This window comes from Somniosus microcephalus, chromosome 5, assembly GCF_052327205.1.
Source record: "Somniosus microcephalus isolate GS21.2 chromosome 5, FLI_Smic_1.0, whole genome shotgun sequence".
Classification (NCBI taxonomy): Eukaryota; Metazoa; Chordata; class Chondrichthyes; order Squaliformes; family Somniosidae; genus Somniosus; species Somniosus microcephalus.
Genome location: NC_140991.1, coordinates 13,112,471 through 13,138,782, shown reverse-complemented (window position 1 = coordinate 13,138,782; position 26,312 = coordinate 13,112,471). Strand labels below are relative to the sequence as shown.

At 46.7% G+C, this 26,312-nt stretch overlaps 1 protein-coding gene across 7 annotated transcripts in view; it reads left to right on the top strand.

Annotated features, from left to right (window-relative positions):
* Positions 1–26,312, top strand: part of LOC147116896 (uncharacterized) — a 298,183-nt gene that overhangs the window by 263,299 nt on the left and 8,572 nt on the right. For 5 of the 7 annotated variants that reach the window (XM_085987101.1, XM_085987106.1, XM_085987105.1 and 2 more), the window contains 2 exons: positions 16,685–16,741; positions 26,214–26,270. In XM_085987101.1, the coding sequence (XP_085843227.1) occupies positions 16,685–16,741; positions 26,214–26,270 (114 nt within the window). The remainder of the gene's footprint in view (positions 1–16,684; positions 16,742–26,213; positions 26,271–26,312) is intronic. The other 2 variants (XM_085987104.1, XM_085987100.1) reach the window with 1 other exon arrangement.

Here is a 26,312-nt window from a genome sequence, read left to right as displayed (position 1 = left end):
GACCTCTCTGGCCACAGGGGATGTGCCAGAGGACTGGAGAACCGCTAATGTAGTACCATTATTCAAGAAGGGTAGTAGGGAAAAACCGGGGAACTACAGGCCAGTGAGCCTAACATCAGTGGTAGGAAAATTATTGGAAAAAATCCTGAGGGACAAAATTTGTCTCCATTTGGAGAGGCAAGGATTAATCAGGGATAGTCAACATGGCTTTGTCAAGGGAAGATCATGTCTGACTAATTTGATTGAATTTTTTGAGGGGGTGACTAGGTGTGTGGATGAGGGTAACGCAGTGGATGTGGTATACATGGATTTCAGTAAGGCCTTCGATAAAGTCCCGCACAGGAGACTGGTCAAGAAGGTAAGAGCCCATGGAATCCAGGGTGCCTTGGCACATTGGATACAAAACTGGCTTAGTGGCAGAAGGCAGAGGGTGATGGTCGAAGGTTGTTTTTGTGACTGGAAGCCTGTGGCCAGTGGGGTACCACAGGGATCGGTGCTGGGTCCCTTGCTGTTTGTGGTCTACATTAATGACTTGGATATGAATGTAAAGGGTATGATCAGTAAGTTCGCGGATGATACAAAAATTGGTAGGGTGGTAAATAGCGAGGAGGGTAGCCTCAGTCTGCAGGATGATATAGATGGGTTGGTCAGATGGGCGGAACAGTGGCAAATGGAATTTAACCCGGAAAAGTGTGAGGTGATGCACTTTGGGGGGACTAACAAGGCAAAGGAATACACAATGAATGGAAAGACCCTAGGCAAGACGGAGGGTCAGAGGGATCTGGGTGTGCAAGTACACAGATCCCTGAAGGCGGCGGAACAGGTGGATAAGGTGGTAAAAAAGGCATATGGGATACTTGCCTTCATTAGCCGAGGCATTGAATATAAGAGCAAGGAGGTTATGATGGAGCTGTATAAAACACTGGTTAGGCCACAGCTGGAATACTGTGTGCAGTTCTGGTCACCACACTACAGGAAGGATGTGATCGCGTTAGAGAGGGTGCAGAGGAGGTTCACCAGGATGTTACCAGGGCTGGAGCGCTTCAGCTATGAAGAGAGACTGGGCAGATTGGGTTTGTTTTCCTTGGAGCAGAGGAGGCTGAGGGGGGACATGATTGAGGTGTACAAAATTATGAGGGGCATAGATAGGATGGATGCTGAGGAGCTTTTTCCCTTAGTAGAGGGGTCAATAACTAGGGGGCATAGATTCAAGGTAAAGGGCGGGAGGTTTAGAGGGGATTTGAGAAAGAACTTTTTCACCCAGAGGGTGGTTGGAGTCTGGAACTCACTGCCTGAAAGGGTTGTGGAGGCAGAAACCCTCACAACATTTAAGAAGCATTTGGATGTGCACTTGAAATGCCATAGCATACAAGGCTACGGGCCAAATGCTGGAATATGGGATTAGATTAGACAGGGCTTGATGGCCGGCGCGGACACGATGGGCCGAAGGGCCTCTATCCGTGCTGTATTACTCTATGACTCTATGACTCTATGACCTCTGTGAGGTCACCCTTTAGCCGCCTTTTTTCTAGAAAAAAGAGCCCAAATGTGTTCACTTTACTGAAAAACAGGAAACTTGATTCACACACGCTCACACGATTTCCTTCTGGGTAAATACACTTCAACGTTAAAAACACTTATAACGTCTCACTTCTGGTATCATCCTTGTAAATCATTTTTGCACGTTCTCCAGTGCCACAACTTTAAATGTTGTTAGTTTTTATCTGAGCTTTGTAGGTAAAATGTGTGTACAACAACTTACATTTCTGTAGAGATCCTCACTTGCAGGAAGATGTGTCAAAGTCCGTAAAGTTAGGGGAAAAAATAGAGGGGATGCCAAACTGGGTGCGGGGCGGGCGGGGGGTCGGGGGGCGTTGGAGGGAGTAGAAAGATAAACAGTGGTGGGGATCAAAGACCAAAGTGATGGAAATGAAGGGGTTTGAGGAGGTTTTTGAAAGCCGGGAGGTTGGTGACAAGGGAACTAGACAGGGCATTCCAGAGCAAAATCAAAATACCGCGGATGCTGGAAATCTGAAATAAAAACAGAACATGCTGGAAATACTCAGCAGGTCAGGCAGCATCTGTGGAGAGAGAAATAGAGTTAATGCTTCAGGGACATGATCTTGCATTGGAAATTTTACCTATATTATATAATATATATATAAATATGTAATTTGAAAGTTACTATTGAATCTGCTTCCATCACCCTTTCAGGCAGCGCATTCCCGATCACAACAACTCGCTGCCTAAAAAAAATTCTTCTCATCTGCCCTCAGGATTTTTTTTGCCAATTACATGCTAAAGTCATCCAAATCTCAGCTGCCCGCGTCCTAACTCGCACCAAGTCCCATTCACCCATCACCCCTGTGCTCACTGCCCCGTGTCCTAACTCGCACCAAGTCCCATTCACCCATCACCCCTGTGCTCACTGCCCCGTGTCCTAACTCGCACCAAGTCCCATTCACCCATCACCCCCTGTGCTCACTGCCCCGCGTCCTAACTCGCACCAAGTCCCATTCACCCATCACCCCTGTGCTCACTGCCCCGTGTCCTAACTCGCACCAAGTCCCATTCACCCATCACCCCTGTGCTCACTGCCCCGTGTCCTAACTCACACCCAGTTCCATTCACCCATCACCCCCTGTGCTCACTGCCCCGTGTCCTAACTCACACCCAGTCCCGTTCACCCATCACCCCTGTGCTCACTGCCCCGTGTCCTAACTCACACCCAGTCCCGTTCACCCATCACCCCCTGTGCTCACTGCCCTGTGTCCTAACTCGCACCAAGTCCCGTTCACCCATCACCCCTGTGCTCACTGCCCCATGTCCTAACTCACACCCAGTCCCGTTCACCCATCACCCCCTGTGCTCACTGCCCCGTGTCCTAACTCGCACCAAGTCCCATTCACCCATCACCCCTGTGCTCACTGCCCCGTGTCCTAACTCACACCCAGTCCCATTTACCCATCACCCGCTGTGCTCACTGCCCCGTGTCCTAACTCACACCCAGTCCCGTTCACCCATCACCCCCTGTGCTCACTGCCCCGTGTCCTAACTCGCACCAAGTCCCATTCACCCATCACCCCTGTGCTCACTGCCCCGTGTCCTAACTCACACCCAGTCCCGTTCACCCATCACCCCCTGTGCTCACTGCCCCGTGTCCTAACTCACACCCAGTCCCGTTCACCCATCGCCCCTGTGCTCACTGCCCCGTGTCCTAACTCACACCAAGTCCCGTTCACCCATCACCCCCTGTGCTCACTGCCCCGTGTCCTAACTCGCACCCAGTCCTGTTCACCCATCACCCCCTGTGCTCACTGCCCCGTGTCCTAACTCGCACCCAGTCCCGTTCACCCATCACCCCCTGTGCTCACTGCCCCGTGTCCTAACTCACACCCAGTCCCGTTCACCCATCGCCCCTGTGCTCACTGCCCCGTGTCCTAACTCACACCAAGTCCCGTTCACCCATCACCCCCTGTGCTCACTGCCCCGTGTCCTAACTCGCACCCAGTCCCGTTCACCCATCACCCCCTGTGCTCACTGCCCCGTGTCCTAACTCACACCCAGTCCCGTTCACCCATCACCCCCTGTGCTCACTGCCCCGTGTCCTAACTCGCACCCAGTCCCGTTCACCCATCACCCCGTGCTCACAGCCCTGTGTCCTAACTCACACCCAGTCCCGTACACCCATCACCCCCTGTGCTCACAGCCCCGTGTCCTAACTCACACCCAGTCCCGTACACTCATCACCCCCTGTGCTCACTGCCCCGTGTCCTAACTCACACCCAGTCCCGTTCACCCATCACCCCCTGTGCTCACTGCCCCGTGTCCTAACTCGCACCCAGTCCCGTTCACCCATCACCCCCTGTGCTCACTGCCCCGTGTCCTAACTCACACCCAGTCCCGTTCACCCATCACCCCCTGTGCTCACTGCCCCATGTCCTAACTCACACCCAGTCCCGTACACCCATCACCCCCTGTGCTTACTGCCCCGTGTCCTAACTCACACCCAGTCCCGTTCACCCATCACTCCCCTGTGCTCACTGCCCCGTGTCCTAACTCACACCCAGTCCCGTTCACCCATCACCCCCTGTGCTCGCTGCCCCGTGTCCTAACTCACACCCAGTCCCGTTCATCCATCACCCCCTGTGCTCACTGACCGTGTCCTAACTCACACCCAGTCCCGTTCACCCATCACCCCCTGTGCTCACTGACCGTGTCCTAACTCGCACCAAGTCCCGTTCACCCATCACCCCTGTGCTCACTGACCTCCATTAGCTCCCGGTTAAGCAGCGCCTCGATTTCAAAATTCTCATCCTTGTTTTCAAATCCCTCCATGGCCTCGCCCCTCCCTATCTCTGTAATCTCCTTCAGCCCCACAACTCCCCCAAGATATCTGCGCTCCTCAAATTCTGCCCTCTTCAGCATCCCTGATTATAATCGCTCAACTATCGGTGGCCGTCCCTTCAGCTGGCTGGGCCCTAAGCTCTGGAATTTCCTCCCTAAACCTCTTGGCCTCGCCACCTCTCTTTCCTCCTTTAAGATGCTCCTAAAAACCTACCCCTTTGGCCAAGCTTTTGGTCATCTGCCCTAATTGGGAAAGTGGAGTTGAGGTCGATGATCAGCCATGATCCTATTGAATGGCGGAGCAGGCTCGAGGGGCCGTATGACCTACTCCTGCTCTTATTTCTTATGTTCTTATGTTCTAATTTCTTCTTATGTGGCTCAGTGTCAATCTTATAACACTCCTGTGAGGCACCTTGGGACGTTTTACTATGTTAAAGGTGCTATATAAGAACATTAGAGAAAACTTGGATACATTACACTTGGTCCCTTCATCTTAGTCATTAATATAGATTGTAAATAACTGAAGCACTGATCCTTGTGGTACCCCGTTAGTTACAGCCTGCCAACCTGAAAAAGTCCCATTTATTCCTACTCTCTGTTTTCTGTCCATTAACCAATCCTCAATCCATGCTAATAAATTATCCCCAATACCATGAGCCCTAATTTTGTGTAATAACCTCTTGTGTGGCACCTTATCAAATGCTTTTTGAAAATCCAAATATAATTACATCCACTGGTTTCCCCTTATCCATCCCACTAGTTACATCTTCAAAAAACTCTAATAAATTTGTCAAACACGATTTCCCTTTCATAAAACCATGTTGACTCTGCCTAATCCTATTATGATTTTCTAAGTGCCCTGTTACCACTTCCCTAATAATAGATTCTCACATTTTGCCTACTACTGATGTCAGGCTAACTGGTCTATAGTTCCCCATTTTTTCTCTTCCTCCTTTCTTAACTAGTGGGGTTATGTTTGCTACCTTCCAATCCTTGGGGACTGTTCTAGAATCTAGTGAATTCTGGAAGATTAATACCAGCGCATCCACTATCTCTGCAGCTAACTCTTTTAAAACCCTAGGATGCAGGTCGTCTGGTCCAGGAGATTTGTCGCCATTTAGTCCCATTAATTTCTCCAGTACTATGTCTTTACTTATACTGATTTCTTTAAGTTCCTCATTCTCTCTGAACCCTTGCTTCCCCATTATTTCAAGAATGTTTTTTGTGTCTTCTACTGTGAAGACAGATAGAAAGTATTTGTTTAATGTCTCTGCCATTTCCTTATTGTCCCTTATAATTTCCCCTGTCTCTGCCTCTAATGGGCCCACGTTTACTTTCACTAATCTCTTCCTATTTAGATACCTATAGAAACATTTACATTCTGTTTTTATGTCTCTTACTAATTTACTCTCATATTCTTTTTTCTCTTTCCTTATCAATTTCTTGGTCCTCCTTTGCTGAATTCTAAAATCCTCCTAATCCTCAGGCGTACTACTCTTTTTGGCAACATTATAAGCCTCTTCCTTTGATCTAATACTATCTTTAACTTCTCTTGTTGGATCACTTTTCCTGTGGGGTTTTTGTGCTTTAAAGGAATGTTGTAAATTATGTATTCTTTAAATGCTAGCCATTGCTTCTGTACTGTCATATCTTTTAATGTAGTTTCCCAATCTACCTTAGCCAACTCGCCCCTCATACCTACATAGTTTGCTTTGTTTAGATTTAAGATCCTAGTTTAGGATTTAACTAAATCACTTTCAAACTCAATATAAAATTCTATCATATTATGGTCACTCTTCCCGAAAGGCCCCTTTACTACAAGGTTATTAATTAACCCTTTCTCATTGCACAATACTAGATCTAAAATAGCCTGTTCCCTTGTTGGTTCCTCAACATACTGATCTAGAAAACTATCTTGCATACATTCCATGAATATTACACTATTACTGCAAACTTGGTTTGCCCAGTCTATATGTAGATTAAAGTCTCCCATGATTAATGTATTACCCTTGTTACATGCACCTCTAATTTCCTGATTTATACTCTGCCCTACATTATAACTACTGTTTGGGGGCCTATCAACAAGTCCCACCAACGTTTCTGCCCCTTGCTGTTTCTTAGCTCCACCCAAACTGATTCTACTTCGGAGCGAAGATCCTTTCTCTCTACTGTCTTTATCCCACCCTTTATTATCAGGGCTACCCCTCCTCCTTTTCCATTTTGCCTATCTCTTCTAAAAGTTAAGCATCCTGGAATATTTAGTTCCCAACCTTGGTCACTTTGCAACCACATCTCTGTAATGGCTATTAGATCAAACCTGTTCATTTCTATCTACGGTATTAATTCATCTATTTTGTTGCGAATGCTTCACGCATTCAGATATAGTGCCTTTAGCTTTGACTTATTTCTGGTTTTCCCTGATGTCACCTTAGGCACTGATGCCCTATTACCTTTGTTACTCTCTCTGTCCCTTCCTGACCCACTCCGCTTATTTTTACCCAAAACTCTGCTCTGCTCTAGAGCCTTGACATTTCTCTCGCTGCTTTTAGATTGACTCTTTCCTGACTCCAATTATAAATACAAGTTGTTGCTGTTGTTGTTGCAGTGGAACTTGAGCCCAGCCTTCTGACTCATGACCAGTGTGCTACCAACTGAGTCAAGCTGAGACTTGATAGTAAAAAGCAGTCCCTCAATAACTAGGGGGCATAGATTCAAGGTAAAGGGCGGGAGGTTTAGAGGGGATTTGAGAAAGAACTTTTTCACCCAGAGGGTGGTTGGAGTCTGGAACTCACTGCCTGAAAGGGTTGTGGAGGCTGGAACCCTCACAACATTTAAGAAGCATTTGGATGAGCACTTGAAATGCCATAGCATACAAGGCTACGGGCCAAATGCTGGAATATGGGATTAGATTAGACAGGGCTTGATGGCCGGCGCGGACATGATGGGCTGAAGGGCCTCTATCCGTGCTGTATTACTCTATGACTCTATGACTCTATGACTCTAAATTATGTTTAGCTTCAAATTTTCTTCGATAAACTCTAAGAAATTCTGTTTTCCTTTAGTGATTCTCTATAAAATGTTACAATGAACCCTGTCAGTTGCCCAGTCTTTTTGCACATTGTGAACAGGCCAAGTTTCCTTTGTCTTTCTGTGTGACTACAGTAACTGTTAAAAGAATTGTCTTATTTTTAACTCTTTCTAATATCTCTATGTCTTTTGTAAGAAAACTATAGATGTAGTACATTATACAGTGTAATAACCTCCTTGCACTTTTACTCTTGTCGATTAAGACTTTATCAATATTTTCCTCTCCTGAAGATTCCCACTTGGCTGCCCAACCTTCAATACCTAACCCAGGGGCCATTCTCCTTCGCGGTTGCGGTACATCTCAGCATCTGAATGTGGCACCCACAAAGCCACGTGTGTGCAATGGATGGTGCCCTGAACCATGTGGAAAAACATTGTCTTCTGTTCAGAGAGAAGACAATGAACTCCCCTCTCCTGGCATAAAGAGCATCTGTCACCTCTCTTATGCAGCAGTGGATGGCGAACTGGGAGGTGTTCCTGATGTTGCCTGCTCCAGCCTGGAAGGATCCAATGCAAAGAAATTCAGGGCCACAGTCACTTTCACAACCACTGGCAACACTGTCTTTGCCCTGGTGTGAGGCTGCAGGTCTGGTTGCAAGAGGTGGCAGAGTTCTGTGAACACCTCCTTTGTAAAGCTCAGACGCCTCACACACTGCTCATTGCTCAGAATGAGGTAAGAGAATTGCCCTCAAAAGACCCTAGGTGGGTAAGTCCTCCTGTTGAGAGCCCTTCTCCCCCTCGTCCTACTCCCTCTGCGAGCAGCTTGTCCTCTTCTTTGCTGCCTCTGCTCCATCACCCCGTCATGCTGCAGGCCAAGGGGGATGAACATCAGATGCCATATCAGTCACTCATGAGATCTAAATGAGAGGGTTGCAAATCTATTCTGTCACCAGCTTGCTCTACTGCGCCCATTTCTCCGTCCCCCACTTCCAGCTCCTCTGCACCTCCGACAATCTCGATAGCAGCTCCCTCAGCGTGGTTAAATGCGCCATGGAATGTGGGCCTCCTCCTGTCCTCCCCCTCTCCCTCTTATTGTGGGCTCTCTTTTCCTGCAATGAGGAACACAAGTGGAGTTTGAGCGAGAATGTTGGAGTGAGTGCAGAGAAACAATAACATAGATGCTTAGAGGGAGACAAAGATGGAGTGAGGTGCCAATACCAAGGTGCCTTCCTGTGCGTTGTTAGTTGTTGTCATGGCATAACAGTGAGAGCGAGTGTGAGGGGTGCATAGTAGAATGGTGGAGTGATTCTGTACATAGAGAGAGAGGGGTGGTTAAGGGTGCAAGGGATGTAAGGGTAAGTTGGGATGTGCAGGAATAGGTTGACAATGCCGAGTGCTGGTGATGAGAAGAGATGGTAAGCAGATTGAAGGTAAGTGTGATGTTATACTCACTTATGCTGAGCATAGCAGGTCATTGAAACTTTTCCTGCACTGAACCCAGTTGCGTGAACACAAAGACCTGGCGCTCACCTCCTCAGCAATTTGCAGCCAGGCTGCCTTGCTTTGTTGAGGAGGCTTCCTCCGTCCATTGGAGAGGAACAGAACCTCCTTGCACCCTCTTACTCCCTCCACAAGAGCATGGAGGGCGTCATCAGCAAAGCGGGGAGCAACCTTGGTTCTTGCAGCAGTCATCTCGCAAACAATAGCACTGAGGAGCAGCAGAATGTGAATAAAACCTAAAGGCTGCATGGGCCCCTTAAATGCTGCTGAATCGAAGACGTCAGCAGAGGCGAGCAGCAGACCAGAACCCACTAATTGGGCCGGTAACGCGCACAGCGGGCTTAATAAGCCCAGTTAAATGAAAATCCTTATCTCATTGCGGCTGAAACCGGCAGCGAGACTGGAACCCGCCGACCAGCGAACCCGACACGAACATGCCACCGCTGGGAAAATCCAGCCCATCGTGTCTGTGCCGGCCGAAAAAGAGCTATCCAGCCGAATCCCACTTTCCAGCTCTTGGTCCGTAGCCTTGTAGGTTACGGCACTTCAAGTGCATATCCAAATACTTTGTAAATGTAATGAGCATTTCTGCCTCTATCAGCCTTCCAGGCAGGGAGTTCCAGACCCCCACCACCCTCTGAGTGAAAAGGTTCTCCTCAACTCCCCTCTAATCCTTCTGCCAATTTAAATCTATGCCCCCTCGTTATTGACCTCTCTGCTAAGGGAAATAGCTGCTTCCTACCACTCTATCTAGGCCCCTCATAACTGTACGCAGTACTCTAGCTGTTGCCTTACTAGTGTTTTATACAGTTCAATCATAACCCCCCTGCTCTTATATTCTATGCCTCGGCTAATAAAGGCAAGTATCCCGTATGCCTTCTTAACCGCCTTATCTACCTGTCCTGCTACCTTCAGGGATCTGTGGACATGTACTCCAAGGTCCCTCTGTTCCTCTGCACTTCTCAGTATCCTACCATTTATTGTGTATTCCCTTGCCTTGTTAGCTCTCCCCAAATGCATTACCTCACACTTCTCCAGATTGAATTCCATTCGCCACTTTTCTGCCTACCTGACCAGTCCATTGATATCTTCCTGCAGTCTACAGCTTTCTTCCTCACTATCAATTACACAGCTGATTTTTGTATCATTTGCAAACTTCTTAATCATGCCTCCTACATTGAAGTCTAAATCATTGATGTATACCACAAAAAGCAAGGGAACCAGTACTGAGCCCTGCGGAACCCCACTGGAAACAACTTTCAAGTCACAAAAATACCAGTCGACCATTACCCTTTGCTTCCTGCCACTGAGCCAATTTTGGATCCAACTTGCCATTTTCCCTTGGATCCCATGGACTTTTACTTTTCTGACCAGTCTGCTATGTGGGACCTTGTCAAAAGCCTTGCTAAAATCTATGTAGGCTACATCAAATGCACTACCCTCATTGTTACCTCCTCAAAAAATTCAATCGTTAGTCAGACACGACCTTCCCTTAACAAATCCATGCTGACTGTTCTTGATTAATCCATGTCTTTCTGTATCATGATTAATACTGTCCCTCAGAATTTTTTCCAACAATTTGCCCACCACTGAGGTTAGGCTGACTGGCCTGTAATTACTCGGTTTATCCCGTTCTCCCTTTATAAACAATGGTACAATGTTAGCAGTCCTTCAGTCCTCTGGCACCACACCTGTAGCCAGAGAGGATTGGAAAGTGATGGTCAGAGCCTTCGCTATTTCCTCCCTTGCTTCTCTTAACAGCCTGGGATACATTTCATCCAGGTCTGGCAATTCATCTACTTTCAAACATGCTAAACCCCTTAATACTTCCTCTCTCACTATGTTTATCTCAACTAATATTTCACACTCCTCGTCCTTAACTACAGTGTCTGCATCATCCCTCTCTTTTGTGAAGACAGGCGCAAAGTACCCACGTCTTCTGCCTCCATACACAAGCTTCCTTTTTGGTCTCTAAGATTCCTCTTTGGCTAATGACGCCTGACCATTAAAGCAGCCAGGCCCCGACAGGCCAGCCGCTCGCTTCGCCCCTTCTCACCCTCCCGGGAGGTACAATCCCTACCTGTGTTCCTATTGCATGTTGATGGCACTTTGATTAATTCTCATGATTCAAATTTAATTCCATGTTCTGTCTCATGGCAGTAGCAGCACCACCACCAGCACCAAACATGATGGTTGTAGCGCATAAGGCTCGTCAGAGACAGGGTGCAGGTGAGTCGGCACAAATGCAGCATTCAAATCTAGACTGATACTTGGGCTGTGTCTGTAAGGAGTGTCATGTTGGGCCACTTGAGGAATGAAATTGTGCGTGTGCGGTAGCGATAAACTGCTGATAGCCAATCGTTTTACACTCTGCCTCATTTTGTTTCAAACTCTCTAGCTCAGGAATGTTGAAGTCAAGTTAGAGAGCCTGATGTTATCAGCTAACTTAGCACAGTCTGGGAATTAACTTGGGCTCCTTTTGGACTGTATGGCTTAGTACCACATTTGGTCCATCACAGGAGTCACAAAATGTAATACTCCAGTTGCTTAGGCAGGAGAGGCTGAAAATATGCTTGAAAAATATATATTTTTTCATTCATGAGATGTAGGCGTCACTGGCAAGACCAGCATTTGTTGCTCATCCCTAATCACCCTTGAGAAGGTGGCGGTGAGCCGCCTTTTTGAACCACTGCAGTCCATGAGGTGCTTTCCTAGTGGTTTGATACTGAGTGGTTTGTTCTGCCATTTCACAAGGCAGTAAAGAGTCAAGCACAGTGCTGTGGGTCTGGAATCACATATAGGCCAGACCAGGTAAGGGCTGCAGATTTCCTTCCCTAAAGGACATCAGTGAACCAGATAAGTTTGTATGACAACCTGGTGGTTTCACTATTAATGATACTAGCTTTTTATTCCAGATTGATTTAATTAACCAAATTTAAATTCCACAGCTGCTGTGGTGGGATTGTGAACTCACTAGTCTATGCACTCTGGATTACTTGCCCAGTAACATAACCACCACGCTACTGCTAAGAATCATTCACTTGAGAAAGAGATGGGGGAATACTTTGTACATAAAGCGCTCTCTGCACCTTATCTTCTCCTTTGATGCTTAATTCATTGTTGACCACAATTTCATACAATCAGAGAATGATACAGCACAGACGGAGGCCACTCGGCCCATCCTGCCTGTGCTGGACCTTTGAAAGAGCTGTCCAATTAGTCCCTCTGTACTGCTCTTCCCCCACAGCCCTACAATTCTTTTACCCTTCAAGTATTTATCCAATTCCCTTTTGAAATTTATTATTAAATCTGCTTCCAAGATCCAGATTGTTACAACTCGACGCATAAAATTATTTTCCCTCATGTCGCCTCTGGTTCTTTTGCCAGTCACCTTACATCTGTGTCCTCTGGTTACCGACCCTTCTGCCACTGGGCACAGTTTCTCCTTATTTACAAAGCCCTTCATAGTTTTGAACACCTCTATCAAATATCCCCTGAACCTTTTCTGCTCTAAGGAGAACAATCCCAGTTTCTCTAGCCCCTCCACAACACTCAAGTCTTTCATACCAGTTCTGATGAAGGGTCCCAGACCTGAAACATTAACTCTGTTTCTCTCTCCACGGAAGCTGCCTGGCCTGCTGAGTGTTCCCAGCATTTTCTGTTGTTATTTCTCAAGGGGGAAAAAGTCGGTTACTTTGCACCTCCCGTTGGCACCCTAAGAGGGGCGGCGCTGGTTAAAGAGGAGGTGGGGCGGCCATTTTTGTTGCTGGCCGCCTGCCAGCACCTGTACCCGTTGCTGGCCCTGGCCCTCGTGAAGCCCCCCCCGCCCCGCGGGGTGCCGGCTGCTCTCCGTGAGCCCGGTACTCCTCTTGAGTGCCGGGCTCGTTTGCCGGCACTCCAGATCCCTGGTGGCCCAGCTGGGTGCCGCGACGCCCTTTAATAAGGGGAGGAAGACCTGCAGTACCGCGACTCGATGTACCGCAGCACGTGGCGCTGCAGCATGTCACGCCACGATATTGCCTCGCAGCGCCCCAAGAGGGACGCGGGGCGCTTCCAGTAGTGCCCCTCCTCCCTCTCGGGATGCTACCTGGGAAAATTGGCCGCGGGGACGCTAATTTTTCCAGGGTGCTAAAAGTAGCCCTAAAGGGGGCGCGACTCAATTTCCCCCCCAAGTCTTTCATGCCTGGTACCATTATATTAAATTTCCTCTGCACCCTCTCTATGACCTAGACATCCATTCTAGAGTGCGGTGCCCAGAATGGGACACAATACTCCAGCTGGGGCCTAACCAGTGTTTTGCAAAGGTTTAACATAACTTCCTTAGTTTTGTACTCTATGCCTCTATTTTTTCCGTGTGCCTTTTTACAACCTTCTCAACATTTCCCGTCACGTTCAAAGACTTGTGTACATACACCCCAGGTCTCTCTGTTCCTGCACCCCATTTAAAATTGTTCCATTTAGTTCATATTGCCTCTCCTCAATCTTCCGGCCAAAATGAATGACGTCACACTTCTCTGCGTTCAATTTCATCTACCATGTGTCTACCCATTTCATGAGCCTCTCTATGGCCTGCATAATTTGGCACACACCACCATATGTCTGAAGAAACTATGGGCAGATACAGCAATTTCAAAAGCGAGCCGTACACAGAGGGAGCCGCAGATCAGAGACAGGGTCACAACACTGTAGCGGCGATTCATCAACCACACTTCGTTCAAGCTCGGCTTGCTGTTGGGAGCACAAAAACGCTGAATTTATCCTCGATAGCGAAAACTTTGTACTAACTTCCTCCACCCATAGAATCATAGGAACTTACAGCACGGCCCGTCGTGCCTGTGCTGGTTCTTTGAGAGAGCCGTCGTGCTCAGTCCCACACTCCCCCGCTTTTTGACCGTAACCCTGTAAGTTCCTCATTAAGTACCCGTCCAACTCCCTCTTAAAATTATTGATGGAATCAGCTTCCACCACCTTTTCAGGTGGAGCGTGCCAGATCCTGACAACTCTCGGAGTGAAAACGTTGCTCCTCACCTCCCCTCTAGATCTTTTGCCAATGATTTTGAATCTATGACCTTAAGTTATTGAATCACTCGCTCGTGGGAATAATTTATTTCTATCTACTCTATCAAAACCTCTGATCATCTTGAAAACCTCTATTAGGTCACCTCTTAACTTTCTCTGTTCAAGGAGAACAGTCCTAACTTTTCCAACCTCTCCTCATAACTGAAGTCCCTCATCCCTGGTAACATCCTGGTAAACCGCCTCGGTAACCTCTCGAAGGCCTTTTCCTGAAGTTTACTGTCCAGAATTGTCCACAATACTCCAGCTGAGGCCTAACCAGTGATTTATAAAGTTCGAGCATGATCTCTTTGCTTTTATATTCTATTCTTCTATTTATAAACCCAAGTAACCCATATACTTTTTAACCACCTTATCAACTTGCCCTGCCACCTTTAAGCATATGGACACCAAGGGCTCTCTGCTCAATTACACATCTCATCGTGCCATTTATAGCACACTGTCTTTGCATGTTAGTCCTCCCAAAGTGCATCACTTCACACTTCTCCGCATTGAACTCCATCTGCCATGCTTCTGCCCATTTTACCATTCTGTCTATGTCAACCTGAAGCCTATAACTATCCTTATCACTACCTACTACTTTGCAAAGTTTAGTATCATCTGAAAACTTTATATTTCCCTACACCCGAGTCTAGGTTTTTATAAAAAATTGCAAAGAGTAATGGACCCAAAACTGACCCTTGGGGAACACCACTGCAAACCACCTCCCAGTCTGAAAAACATCAAACCACCTTTGCTTCCTGTCACTGAGCCAATTTTGTATCCATACCACCACTTTCCCCTTAATTCCATGGGCTTCTATCTTTTTAATAAACCTCCTGTGTCGCACTTTGTTGAATGCCTTCCGAAAGTCCATATATACAACATCTACTGCACTACCTTGATCAGCCTTCTCTGTTACCTCATCAAAGAATTCAATCAAGTTAGTCAGACATGATTTGACTTTAACAAATCCATGCTGGCTCTCCTTGACTAACCCATGCCTTCCCAAATGAAAGTTTATTTTGTTTCTGATAATGGTTTCCAATAACTTCCCCACCGCTGATGTTAGGCTGATTGGCCTGTAGTTTCCTAGTCTATCCCTCTCCCCTTCAATGTTTTCTCTAAGAAAAACATTGGCCCGTAATTTGCGGTCAGCGGCGAAGCAAAGCCGTTCGCCGTTGGCCCCGAAGTAAGCTTCCCACAAAGATCTCGCAATCTCTGTGGTGAGAAATTCCGCTTTTCCGACATTCAGTTGAGATCAGTGTAAGTTAATGGGGAATCCCTAACGTGAGCTGCTGTGACGTCAACAATCTGTCAACTAAGCAGCCAATCATAATGCAGAATTCACACAACCAGGAAGTGAATAAACTCCATTTATTCTAACTTTTCAAAAATGTTTTGGAGCGCAAAACAAAGATTGGGATCGCACATGGGGAAAAGGTGAACCTGAAATAAAGATGAACAAACTTTTTTTTTAAATTAAAAGAAAAGTTTTGAAATATTTTTTAAAATTTTAATTTTTATTAAAATGGATAAATTTGACTATGCACAGAATCAAAGTTAGTTTTTCAGGGCCTTAACATTTGTTTAGCAGTCAATATGCTGTTAAAACCCCAGTTACACCTAATCCAAAAGGGTCTAACTTTTAATGGGGGTATTTAACAGCGATATTACCGTGGAAAAGCGAAGTTTTTGTCAGTTTTACTGATTTCCCTGATTACACTGATTGCTGGCTGTGGGGGTGCCCAGAGAGCAGCCAGTGTAGGAGCAGTGAATGACTGACCGCAACTTCAGGATTTCCACGTTAGGATGGGCATGCGCTAAATCCTGAAGTTGCGGTCAATTTCAGTGAGGTAATAACAGTGAACGCTGTTTGTTTGCTGTTAATACCCACTGCAAATTCCGGGCCTATCTATTTATCCGCATCTTTACGTTAAAATCCACTGATGTATCAACAACAAATGATACAAGGAAATAGAAGTAAGAATACGAGTAGGAATCTATTTTTTACGTAGTGGAGACAATTATTGGATTTTACAACACAGACAGGATTTCACGAAGATGAATCAGGCTTGTGCAGGAGTGGAGGACATGGCTACTAAACTTTTGCTGGGGTACCAAGTTTGATAACTTCATAACCTACATGGCTACCAACAAGAGGAGTCTTTTAATATTGTACATTACTAAATACTTATTTATTCAATATTACTATACCGTGACAGGATGTTTAGCTCACCTGCCCAGGGGAAACCGGTTATAATGGAACGTGTGAGCTCCCCACTCTGTTCTGTTTTAAAAATGCTCAAAGGCCAAAAGGCCTTCTAGGTGAGTTTGAATTTATCTTTTTGGGGCCAGGAGGAGCAGGTGTCCCACTATGAAAGTGTAAGGTTCCCCTGCTCTGGACCTCCCCACATTTGCGAATCACTGACCAGCCATTTTAAACACAGAACTGCCCCCGAGCCCTGCACTTCTTTGGCCCTCCTGAATTTCCACTGCTTTACGCTCACTTTCACCTCTTTTGAGCAGGGAATCGGCCAGTGGAATGTTAATGATGCCTGACTGTTAAAATCAGCCAGGCCTCCTGCTGCCACTACCAGACAGGCCGACCACTTGCTAGGTCGCTTCCCGCCCCCCCCCCCCACCCACCCCCACCGCCGCCGGGAGATACAATCCTGTGTTTCTATTGCATGTTGATAGCACTTTGATTAATTGCCATAATTTCAACTGAATTCCATTCTCTATCTCATGGCAGCTGTAACACCAGACAGGATGGTCGTAGCACTTCAGGGTCGTCAGAGAAAGGGTGCAGGTGAGTCGGCACAAATGCAACCTTCATTTCTAGACTGATACTTGGACTGAGTCTGTAGTGGCGCTTCTTAGTTTCCAAACAGGCAGGCCACTGGGCTGTGGGGCTTTTAACATCGAGTAGACGCGTGTCGAAATAAAACGTTCCCAAACGTAGCTTTGTCTTTTAAATGGTTTACTATAACACTTAACAAACAGAATTACAAAGCAAACACGTATAAACGAACACGTTCAAAAACTGTACTGCTCCAAACCTCACAGCTTCTGCCTCTTTCACCACGTGCAGTTTAAAACTGTAAGATGGCTGCACCCATGTGTGGCTTAGGGACTGTTCCATTGTGGCAAGAATGAAGGGGGTGTCGGACTATACTACTGGAGCAAGAAAATAGGGGGTTTCTTAATACAATAAGTCGTTCAGGTAAATTAACTGTATTATGCCATTTAGCCACTATTTTAAAGTATTTTCTTAAGCTTTTATGGCTCTTACATTCCGGCCCCTAATTGACTAGGCACATGAAGCATATCAATTACTCAAACATTAAGAGTCATAAACTAATGAGTTCAACATATTTACAATACAAGTGTCCACTTTTTTCTTTCGTTCAGGAGCTTTTCACGCTGCTTCTTGTAGCAGGCAGAGCTTTGTGATCGGTCTCTCCAGGGTACTGGTCTTGGTTTGCAAACAGATGCGACGAACGACGCCTCTGGAGTCTGGCATGGTCTTAATTATTTTTCCCATCAACCAAGAATTTCTAGGGGCTGAATCATCCACAATTAAGACAATGTCTCCGACGATGAAGTTCCTCTTTATTTTGGACCATTTTTGACGCTCATGTAGCAGAGGTAAGTATTCTCTTGTCCATCTGGTCCAGAAGAGGTCTGACATATACTGAACTTGCCTCCACTTCCGACGGGCATACAGATCTTCCTTTTTGAAGACTCCCGGGGGCATGGCTGGCTGTGTTTTCAACAACAACAGGTGGTTCGGAGTCAGGGCTTCGAGGTCATTGGGATCATCTGATGTCTTAGTTATCGGTCGGTCATTAATGATGGCTTCGACCTCGCACAGAACGGTTTGGAGTCCCTCGTCGTCCAGCGCTTGCTGCTTCAGTACAGAACTGAGTAGTTTTCTTACGGTGCGTATCTGTCTTTCCCAGACACCTCCGTGGTGGGATGCAGCCGGAGGATTGAAGATCCACTTAATTCCTGTTTGCATCATGGCTTCCTGTATTTTAAGCTGATTCCAACCTTCAATAGCTTCCCGTAGTTCTCTCTCCGCTCCGACGAAATTAGTGCCATTATCAGAACGCATAATGGACACCTGTCCTCTTCTACAGACAAAGCGCCGCAAGGCGTCAATACAGGAATCAGTGTCAAGCATGTGTGCCACCTCAATATGAACTGCTCTGATGGTCAAACAAGTGAAAAGCACACCATGTCTCTTGACAAGGCTCCGTCCTCGCTTTACCTCGAAAGGCCCGAAATAGTCCACCCCTACGTTTGTAAATGGGGGCTTGTCTGGTAACAAACGGTCTTCAGGCAGGTCTGCCATTTTCTGCTCCCCAGCTCTAGCGTGTAACCGTCTGCAAACAATACATTCAGAGAGTATTTTTCTTATTACGGAATTAGCTCCTGGAATCCAGTATCTTTGTCTTAGCTTCGCAAGCACGTGATTCCTCCCACTGTGTCCAATACTCTGGTGTATATGCTGAAGAATGAGAGTAGCAACCCGGAGGTCCTTAGAAAGGATAGCAGGATGCTTGGCCTCCTCTGGCATAGCAGATTTGTTTAGTCTCCCTCCCACCCTCAGTACTCCATCTTGCAGTGTAGGGTCCAGCTTGTAGATATGACTACCTTTCTTGATTGGAGTATTTTGCTGTAGAGCTTCGGTTTCTTCTGGGTATCTTTGTCTTTGACTGAAGCAAACTATCTCCTTCTCAGCCTTGGCCAAATCCTCCACGGTCAATGAATTCTTGCTCAATGTGGTCTTGTGCTGATGCATATACTGCTGTAGAAGCATTCTCTGCTTATCAGGGTTACTTTCAGACTGACTGATAGTGGCTCGGTACTCTTTTCTCTTACCGCTCAGGTGTAGCAGCAACTCTTTCAACCTTAGAAACCATGCAACTGCTTTCCTCAACTGGTGCCATCCTGAGAAATGGTTAACAAGCTTGTTCACTGTGTCAAAGTTCTCTTTCGTAGTTATGAAATTTACTGTGACTGATCTCTTGACTTCGACGTCGTCTTCAGTAATCTGACTTGGCATATCTGGTCTTTCTGGCCATGATCTCTCTGTTTCCAGCAGATAACTTGGGCCTTGTATCCAAGTTTCACTCCTCATGAAGTTTTCAGCCTTCAATCCCCGTGAGGCTTGATCTGCTGGGTTTAATGAGGTGTTTACATACCTCCATTGAGATGGTTGTGTAGCTTCTCTAATGGATGAGATTCTGTTTGCTACGAAGGTCTTGAAGCGTATCTTCTCATTCTCTATATACTTCAGCACCGTCGTGCTATCCGTCCAGAAGACAGATTCTTCTAATGGGAGCTGTAACTCTTTACGCATCACCTGGTCAACTTTAACTGCAACAACCGCTGCCGTCAATTCCAGTCTCGGGATGGTGACCTGCTTCAGCGGAGCCACCCTGGATTTTCCCATGAGGAAGGCACAATGTTTCTGGCCCTGTTGATTTGTCAGCAAGAGGTAGGTAGCCGTGCCATAGCCGTCCTCACTGGCGTCCGAGAAATGATGTAGTTGAGCCGTCTTTGTAACTCCAAAACTCGCGGGCTTGATGCATCTACTGACGTTGAAGCTAGAAAGTTGTTGCAAATCTGTCAGCCATCTGTGCCATCTCTGAGCTTGACCTTCTGGGATATCTTCATCCCATCCTCTCTTGTCTCTACACAGCTCTCGTAGCATCAGCTTCACCGGCAGAATGAGTGGTGCCAGGAATCCGAGAGGGTCGTAGATGGAACTGACCACGGAGAGAATCCCTCGTCTTGTGGATGGTCTTTCGTTCACCATTATCCTGAAGTTGAACGTGTCTGACTCGATGCACCATTGTACACCAAGAGCTCTCTCGATAGGAAGGACATCGTGGCTCAGGTCCAGATCTTTGACTTCAGTGGCTCTTTCCTTTTCTGGGATAGAAGCTAGAACTGCTCTGCTGTTGCTTATCCACTTAGTCAGATGGAATCCTCCATTCGAACACAGAGTTCTAAGGTCTCTTGACAGTGCGATGGCATCGTCTTCTGTTGACACGGACTTCAGACAGTCATCGACATAAAAGTTTCTGAAGATTGTCTCCACAGCCTCGGATGGTGCTTTGCCCTTGCCATCTTCTGCAGTTTTTCTGAGAGCGTAGCTTGCACAGTTGGGAGATGATGTGGCTCCAAACAGGTGTACGGCCATTTTACATTCCACCATCGCTTCACTAACGTCGCCATCTGGCCACCAAAGGAAACGCAGAAGATCAGCATCTTCGTCAGGGATTCTGACTTGGTAGAACATTGATTCTATGTCTGCCATCATGGCAACGAGCTCTTGTCTAAACCTAGTCAAGACGCCAATGAGGGTATTAGTAAGATCAGGACCTTGAAGCAGCTGGTCATTCAATGAAGTTCCTCTGAATGAGGCGGCGCAGTCAAACACTACATGGATCTTTTTCTTCTTTGGGTGATACACCCCGTGATGAGGAATGTACTAGACCCTTCCATCGTCTCTGTTCAACTGTTCTTCGGGCACTTTTACAGCATAGCCTTTCGCTATGATGTTTCTCATGAAGTCTTTGTAGTCTTCGTGAAAGTCGGGGTTCTTGTTCAGCTTTCTCTTTAGATTGATGGCGCGTTGCTCTGCTATGCAGCGATTGTTCGGCATCTTCGCGGTCTGTCTTCTCAGTGGCAAACCAATGTGATAGTGGCCATCAATGAACTGTGTAGACCTTGTCATCAAACCCATGAACTGATGGTCTTCTTGTGACATCTCTGTCTTTTCCTCACAGCTGCGTTCTGAGAAGTCTGCGTTGAACTGCTGTATCAACAGCTCTTCAATGCTTGCGATAGAGATGCGATTAACTGTGACGTTTTGTCGTTCCTCCTTGTTCGACTTGTTGCCATCATCTCTCCTTACCGGTCCATTGATTACCCATCCAAGGGCTGTCCTGATGGCGTAGGGTCCGTCATCCTTGCTGTTTATCACCTGCCATGGCTCCATAGTTTTGTAGGCATTGGTTCCAATTAATAGGCCAATTTCTGCTTCAATGTATGGGAGACGCACCTTTTCTAGGTAGGGCCATCTATCCACATCCTTCTGCAGGGCTAGGTTCCCTATTCTAACAGGAATCTCCCTCTGTGTGAAAACATTAGGCAGGTCTATGAAGTCCTTCTCTTCAAGTCCACACACTTCTAGGTCTGACAGGATATAACTTTGCATTGACTTCTCATGACCCATGGTGCGTAATAGGATTTCTGTTCTTCTGCCTCTAACGTTCAGCTGTCGCATGAGTGATTCTGTGCAGAACGTTGCTGAACTACCTGGATCCATGAAGGCGTAAGTCTCCACAACCTTCTCACTCCTCTTAGACTTGATCCTTACTGGTACGATGGCAAGAATACAGTCACTGTCACCGGCCCCAGTGAGTCCACAAGTCTCTGGTTCTAGCGACACCAGAGCACTTGAAACAACCTTCTCGTCGGTATTGTTTTCTTCACTCTTCTTAGAGACTTGTTCTTCTTTATGGATATGCAGCAGACTGGGATGTTTCTGAGTGCACTCTCTGCATGTTGTTCTTTGCTTACAGTTTCTACTCAGGTGCCCCTGAGAGAGACATCCAAAACATAGGCCGTTGTACTTCAGGAATTCGATTCTGTCCTTATGTGGCTGTGCTTTGATGTCGCTGCAGAAATCCAATGTATGATTCTTCTGGCAGAATAAGCATGGCTTCTGAAAGGCATTAGCAGGCGTCACTGTGCTGCTCTTTTTGGGAGATGAGTTCTGGGGCCTTTCTTCCTCGGCCTGAGTGACGATAGTTGCAAAGCTGCTTCCCCTGGAACCACCTTTCCTGAGAGTCTTTGATTCAGCAGGCTTGGCTTTCACTCTTCCATCGGTGGTCGGGCTGACATCCTGGATGTTTCCAAACAATGGGTCCCTAACAATTTTAGCCTGTTTGTCTATGAAATTCACTAAGTCTGCAAACCTGGCTCTACTTTTCCGTCTCTCCATTATCTCAAAGGCTGTTCTTCTCCATTGTTCTCTCATCCTGTAAGGAAGCTTAGAGATGATGATTCTCATAGTCGTAGGATTGTCCATCTCTTCCATGAATTCAACATCCTCCATGGTGTTGCGACATCCTATGAGGAAGAGAACATATGCGTTCAATGCCTCTCCGTCTTCCGATCTGATCTGTGGCCACTTGGTAGCCTTTTCGATATATGCAGTGGCTATCTTCAGCTCGTTACCATAGTGCTCCTGCAGCAACTTCCTGGCTTCTATGTATCCCCGGTCCGGTCTCATGTGTTCACAGCTTCTGACCAGGTCTTGTGGTTTACCACTGGTGTACTGTCCCAGGTAGTACAACTTATCACTGCTGCTCTCTGTCTTGGAGTCAATGGCTTGTTCAAAGGATCTGATGAAGGGCTTATACTTGAGTGGGTCGCCTTGGAACACTGGTATGTCTCTTTGAGGGAGTTGAAACAGATTCTGTTGTTTTACAAGCATCTCTGTAATTTCGTTCTGACGTTGCATCACTCGGTATAGGCTTCTCCCTGTGTCTTCAGGCCTCTGGTGGTCATCAGCAGGGTCTAGTCTAGACCGTCTGACGTCTGGGGTAGCATCACGTGCTCCTGTTAGTGGAGAGGCCACTCTTCCACGCTGTAATGCCGGGGAATTGCTTTCGGGCTCTGTTGTAACTCTTGAAGGTGCCCGGATCCAACTCTATGTGGCAACGTTGACTGGCAGTGGCTCCCGCCGTCCCGTGAGCCTTCATAATCTTCGTACGCACTCAACCTGGCATCTGAGACCTCGATAGCTGTTTTCATCTCCAGCCGTTCTTTCTTTGCCTGCACCTGGGCCCGCTGGGCCTGCACTTGGGCCTGTTGGGCCTGCACTTGGGCCTGCAGTTGGACCTGTTGGGCCTGCAGTTGAGCCTGCAGTTGGGCCTGTTGGGCCTGCAGTTGGGCCTGCAGTTGGGCCTCTTGGACCTGCAGTTGGGCCTCTTCCCGTTCAAGAGCTTGCTTCTCATCTAAAGATGCTGCGCGCGCCATCAACGCCGCCCGTTCAGCCTCCGCTCTCATGCGTCACGCCGAGCTTGTGGTAGAAGCGACTGACCTGCGTCCAGAAACAGAGCTACCTTCTTTTCGATTTTTGCTCGGTCTGGCGGAAGTCTCTGAAATGCTATCGTCTGGTCCGACTTCATCGTCAACCTTATCTTTCTCTGCTGTATCAGCATCTTGACGAATTTTTAACATCCACTGCTCCGTGGCCTTGATATAGTCCTTAATGCTGGTTGATTTAAGATCAAACCAGTCGTGCTGATCAGTGTTTCCCTCTTCTTCAGACAGAAGTGCTAATACATCTTCATTGAGTATATTAAATTCTTCATGCAGCTTGGAGAAATCGTAATACATCATGTCTTCAGCTTTCTTAATATTAGCATTATCTTCCATGAGACGATCAATTATCTTCATTTTTCCAGTTATCTGAACTAATTTAGCCTTCCTTGCACCTATGCTTCTATGTAACTTCTCTTCCCTTGCCTTTGGGGTGAGCTTTATTTCCCTCTTTTGGCCAGCAATCCTTCTGGCTGGGGGAAGCTCCTGGCTCCGTAAGGCCTCGGCCATTTTACCCGCAGCTCTTATTTAGCTTCTCAACAGAATGAACAAAGCAAGTAACAGTCACTGTACCTTCGCTTTCTTAAATTGTCGTCTGGCTCCGTGACCATTCATGTATACGTTCGCCGACGATTCCGTCCCTTCCTTCTTAGGGAGCTAGTTTTTGACTAATGTAGTGGCGCTTCTTAGTTTCCAAACAGGCAGGCCACTGGGCTGTGGGGCTTTTAACATCGAGTAGACGCGTGTCGAAATAAAACGTTCCCAAACGTAGCTTTGTCTTTTAAATGGTTTACTATAACACTTAACAAACAGAATTACAAAGCAAACACGTATAAACGAACACGTTCAAAAACTGTACTGCTCCAAACCTCACAGCTTCTGCCTCTTTCACCACGTGCAGTTTAAAACTGTAAGATGGCTGCACCCATGTGTGGCTTAGGGACTGTTCCATTGTGGCAAGAATGAAGGGGGTGTCGGACTATACTACTGGAGCAAGAAAATAGGGGGTTTCTTAATACAATAAGTCGTTCAGGTAAATTAACTGTATTATGCCATTTAGCCACTATTTTAAAGTATTTTCTTAAGCTTTTATGGCTCTTACAGAGTCTGTAAGTGCATTGGTACAAGAGTGTCATGTTGGGTCACTTCAGGGATGAAAATTGTCTCGTGAGGTTGCGATAAACCAGCGACAGCCAATCGGCAGCTTGTTTTACACTCCGCCTCATTTTGTCTTAACCTCTCTAGCTCAGGAATGTTCAGGTCAATTTAGAGAGCCTGATGTTATCAGCTAACACAGCACAATCCGGGAATTAACTTGGGATCTTCCTGGTCTGTATGGCTCAGTACCACATTTGGCCCATCACAGGAGTCACAAAATATAATACTCCAATTGGCTAGGCAGTCACTAATGCAAGAGACACTGAACATATGCTTGAAAAATAATGGCCCGGATATTCCGATCCCTACAGGTGGGTACGCGCTGTGTACACACCCGTTGGGACATCGGAAATGCCGGCTTCAGGCATGCACAGCGCACACGCTGAAAACCGGCATTTCCGATCTGTCAAGAATCCTCTTGACAGATCGGACGCCTGCCCTGGAGAAGGGCCTCTGTGGGCGGATAGTTCCGCTTTCGGCAGAACCTCCGCCCGCAGAAAACCCTTAGAAATCTTACGCCTGGTAAAAACAGGCGTAAGGCCTGATTTTACCAGGGTAAGAGTTGAAAAAAAGTTTTTTAAAAATTTAGAGAGCCTGATGTTATTAGCTAACACAGCACAATCCGGGAATTAACTTGGGATCTTCCTGGTCTGTATGGCTCAGTACCACATTTGGCCCATCACAGGAGTCACAAAATATAATGGCCCAGAACTTGGTGTCGGGGGCTTGCCGCGCGTGCAAGCCCCCGATCTGCACTCACCCTCCGCGCTGACATCTGAAGCCCGGGCCTGCTTGCATTTCCTGTCACAGGCCCGGTTCAGATGTCAGCGCGCTGTGCTTACCTGATCCAGCGGCGTAGTTAGTGCGATGTGCCGGCTGGGATCAGGTGAGCACTGTACAACCAATCAGGGGAGGGGAAGGTTCATTCATGAGTTTGAGAGTAAGAACTGTCAAACTCATGAAAACTACGGGGGCCCAAAACACTATTTAAACTTTAAATAAAAATTTAAAAAACATCCCAATCATTAAATTAAGTATAAATAAGTTTAAAAAAATAATTTAAACAATTTTTTTTTTGAAAAAATAAATTTTTAATAAAAAGGGTCTAAAACTAAACTTACCTTATTGTAGATTCTTTAAAATAATAAACCTGTGGAAAAAAAAATTCTAAATTACACTAAAACACCACTTACCTGTAAAAATAAATACTTACGTGTGCTTTTTACAAGCGTAAAGACCGGAGGCCTTTAGACATGCGCAAATCCCCCAAAACAGAGGAAATCCAAGACACACGCGCTGCCCCCTACAGCGCACGCGCTAGCCTCTTCACCTCTTGGGTTAGAGGAGAGGAAATGCCGGTTTTCAGCGCATGCGCTGTGCATGCTGAAAACCGGCATTTCCTCTGGCCAGACGCGTGAGTACCCCTTCCGTACTCACGCGTTTGGGGAGGAATTACTGCCCCAATACTCCAATTGGCTAGGCAGTTACTAATGCAAGAGAGGCTGAAAATATGTTTGATAAATAATAAGAGGCAATACGAAGATGATTTTTTTTTAAGAGTGGGACAGATAAGTCTCCCCTGCTCCGGAGTTCCCCACATTCGCGAATCACTGACCATCCATGAAACCCATTACTGCCCCCGGTCCCTGCACTTAGTTTGGACCGCCTGAATTTCTGCTACTTTACGCTCACTCCCGCCCCCTTTTGAGCAGGAAATTGGCCAACGGAATAAGAACATAAGAAATAGGAGCAGGAGTAGGCCAATCGGCCCCTCGAGCCTGCTCCACCATTCAATAAGATCATGGCTGATCTGATCCTAACCGCCAATCCACTATCACAGAATGTTAATGATGCCTAACTGTAAAACTGCCACTCCCAGCTAGGCCCCTTTCCACCAGGAGGTACAATCCCTACCTGTGTTCCTACTGCATGTTGATGACACTTTGCTTAATTGTCATGATTTAAACTGAATTCCATTCTCTCTCTCATGGCAGCAGCAGCATCAAACATGATGGTTGTAGCACATCAGGGCCGTCAGAGACGGGGTGCAGGTGAGTCGGAACATCTGTAGCCTTCAATTCTAGACTGACACT